Source organism: Opisthorchis viverrini (assembly GCF_000715545.1).
Source record: "Opisthorchis viverrini unplaced genomic scaffold opera_v5_210, whole genome shotgun sequence".
NCBI lineage: Eukaryota > Metazoa > Platyhelminthes > Trematoda > Opisthorchiida > Opisthorchiidae > Opisthorchis > Opisthorchis viverrini.
This window is the reverse complement of record NW_008751866.1, coordinates 396,908-399,968: the sequence shown is the minus strand read 5'-3', so window position 1 is coordinate 399,968 and position 3,061 is coordinate 396,908. Positions and strand designations below refer to the sequence as shown.

The 3,061-nt window shown below is 45.7% G+C and overlaps 1 protein-coding gene across 1 annotated transcript in view; it reads left to right on the top strand.

Moving 5' to 3' along the window:
• The window catches only part of T265_08264 (hypothetical protein), a gene marked incomplete at both ends in the record, with an annotated part of 108,892 nt that overhangs the window by 100,723 nt on the left and 5,108 nt on the right, over positions 1 to 3,061 (top strand). The window contains one exon of the mRNA XM_009174012.1: positions 1,678 to 2,051. Within this exon, the coding sequence (XP_009172276.1) occupies positions 1,678 to 2,051 (374 nt within the window). The remainder of the gene's footprint in view (positions 1 to 1,677; positions 2,052 to 3,061) is intronic.

The following is a 3,061-nucleotide window of genomic DNA, read 5'->3' as shown; positions in this document are numbered from 1 at the left end:
GATGTTCCTGCTTTATATGGAATGACTGCTGTGCCAATCCATTCCTTACTGGGTCTAGATACTTGGGCCAATATCTTTCTTGGTTGATGCCTAAACAAAATCACTGGGTATCCTATTTCTTGAAGTTTGTTGGCAATGGCGATCTGAGCTGCCGTTCGGTCGATCTCTTCTGTGCATAGCGCTCTGACTCGACGAAACATCGAGTACACGGACTTTGGGTGTGCTGGTGAGTAGCTTAAGACGGTTCCTGTGTATGTTGGTTTCTGGTAGATAGTCGTTTTCAATTTCCCACCAACCTTATGTGTTTTCCAGTCCAGAAATGGTAATGTACCCGAGGTGGACTCTATTTCCATGCTAAACTTAATGTGTGGGTTTAAACTATTGAGATAGTCGTGGAAGTTGTTCACGTTATCTCGTTTGATTACAACAAACGTGTTGTCGGCATAACTCCAATAAACTTTGGGTGGACAGTGATATCCGGCCAAGGCTATTTGTTCGAAGTCCTCCACGTAAATATTGACTAAAACTGGGGCTATTGGAGATCCCATTGCAAGGCCTTGTTCATGTGAGTAAACAGTTGAGTCAAGAACAAGCCGATCATGATTCAAACACACTCTTATGCCGTCAGCTATTTCATCCACCGGGAGCTGTAGTTCTCTTCACCTTTCATCGGATGCGGGTCACAACTTCGACATCAGACTACTTACACGTCCTTCAGTAATATGCACCGTTACACTAGCATACCATATTAGAAATCAGCGAGTGGACATCAATAATACAAGTTGTTCGGTCTATCGCCTTGATGAAACGGAGAACGAACAGTTTTCAAATAGTGCTAGAAGCGTGAATCACTGCGCTCTTCTAGCCACCATCACTGCCCATTGCAACAATACTAGGCATTTTAATATGGATGTGTGTATCGGAGTTCTGTTACCTGGGCAACAACATCGGAATTTCTCTCGAGAAAGTGGTCCTGTGAATCGACTGAACCTAGTTTTCACTGTCCATTGTTTCCAAGGTTTATCGGAATAGTGAAATTCGGGTCTGTTGACCAGCTGGTCATCGATCTTCTCGCCGAGCTTGGCAATGGGCCAGCAAAAGTTTCGTTACCATTCGGGAAGTTACATTCGGTTTTTTTCACCAAAAGGGAAACGCCGATGGGAGACAGGGATTGGTATTTAATTTCACCACAAAGTGTTCGACAACCTTGGTGCAAGTCATAGGAACCGATTCAATTACATAGGTGACGATTGCATTTACGTTATACTTTCCCATACATTTAGATTTCGACACCAGTTTTTTCGGTCCTTTCTAACTCAACTGCTGTTCTAGCAGCTTTCGACCGCATCCTCCTACCGCTTACTCATGAATCGGAAAACATTTCGACCATCAAAAATTGATACGTGCTCAAGAAGTGCGCTGCAGGCCTCACCTATAAAATCTTTAGTGATAAGTTGCGTGAAAACTCTTCCACTAGCTGGAATTCCAACTTCCGTACCACCTGAGAAGAACAGCTGGATTAAGTCAGTCACGAACTTCTAGGTGTACAGTTGTAGCAAACATTCAACGGTTTAGTCCAGAATAGCGAAGTCGACTGCAGAGTTGCAGATATTAGGTTTCTGAGTTACGCGTTTGTAAAACACATATGCTTTTTACTTCCCCATTCTCCATCTTAAGACTTACTATGCCAGACAACTCTGATGAACGCACACAAGTCCGTAACAAAGCCTCAACCATCACTGTCTGCCGCAATCGCCGGAACAGCACTTCAATCGGCGATGGCAGGTGGATATCGATCATTGGCCTCACCTGGAACTCAGCTGTTGCCTGGAGGCCCGGGCCAGCTTTTCTATCAGCTTCAACAGAACCATTTCAATCCGACTGCAAACCTGTCGTCAGTGGGTGGTAGCGAACCCGCGAGAACAACGTCCTGGACAACAGTTGGAGGGATAGTGAATCCAGCTTCTACTGTAATGTTAACCGGAGCACCCTTGAATGCCACAACCGAAGAATTGATGTCCCTCTTTCAGCCAATCAGTCACTGGCTATCGGTAAGTCCAATCTAAACACTGGTGTTGCTGAAAAACATCGTACAACAGCTTGAGGACCATTTTCATTTTGTTCATAGTCACACCATTCTCGTTTGAACGGTCGTCCTCCTGTTCTGGCGTAATTATTCCGGTGAGTCCACACCAAAGGGAAGCACTAAACTTGAGTTTCGCTCCTATTAGAGCTCACCAGCAGTGCATATCCAATGGCCGCACCGGGATTTGAACCCCGGACACCTGACACGCGATGCGAGCGTGTAAGCACCACTCCACCAACGCACGTTGGACTAATCTGAATTTTTACATCTGAACAGGCGAACGTGTTCACACTTGGGCGATGCGCTTGGTGTGCCCGACTCATCGAACGACGAGCCACTAACTGTCCTGGTTGACGATCGTTTGACTCGCCAGTAAAGTAGCGTGACACAGGCTTGAAACCCACTGGGCAACTTCTTGGTTGCAGTTTATTTAAGGGGGGAGGGTAGCGGGATAGGTGTTTTGCTCGTTCTGATTTTATTCGAATTTTTTAGGTCTCCAAAGCAAATGCCGTTACTGAAACATTCGGGGTGTCAAGTTGAATTCATCCGAGTATAATTGGAATTAACCAACTACTTACACCAGTTTGTCCCGCTTTCTGTGTGTTTCTAGAGCTGAAATATCACATGTCACTTGTGCGACTGGTGACCAGTGGTTCTAGAATCATCTGCGTGCTCGATCACTCTAGAGGCTCAGGTGTTCACCACCTCAGTTACTGAGCCGCAGCTGCAGGCAGGTAATGATAACTTCGTGACCGAGAAGAAAAAAACGGAACACCCTTGACGCTTTCCGTCTTTCATTGCTATTCTCCGACAGCCCGCTTGTCCCACACAATAACTCATAATACGCGAATCCCAGCTGTAAGCAGTATATCGAAGCTTTGGTAGTTCGGGTGCATTAATTAGCTGTAGATCAGGTGGAAATCGATCTGTTCGCCGAACTTGGTGATTTACTCGCAAGTGTTTTGTCGTCTATCG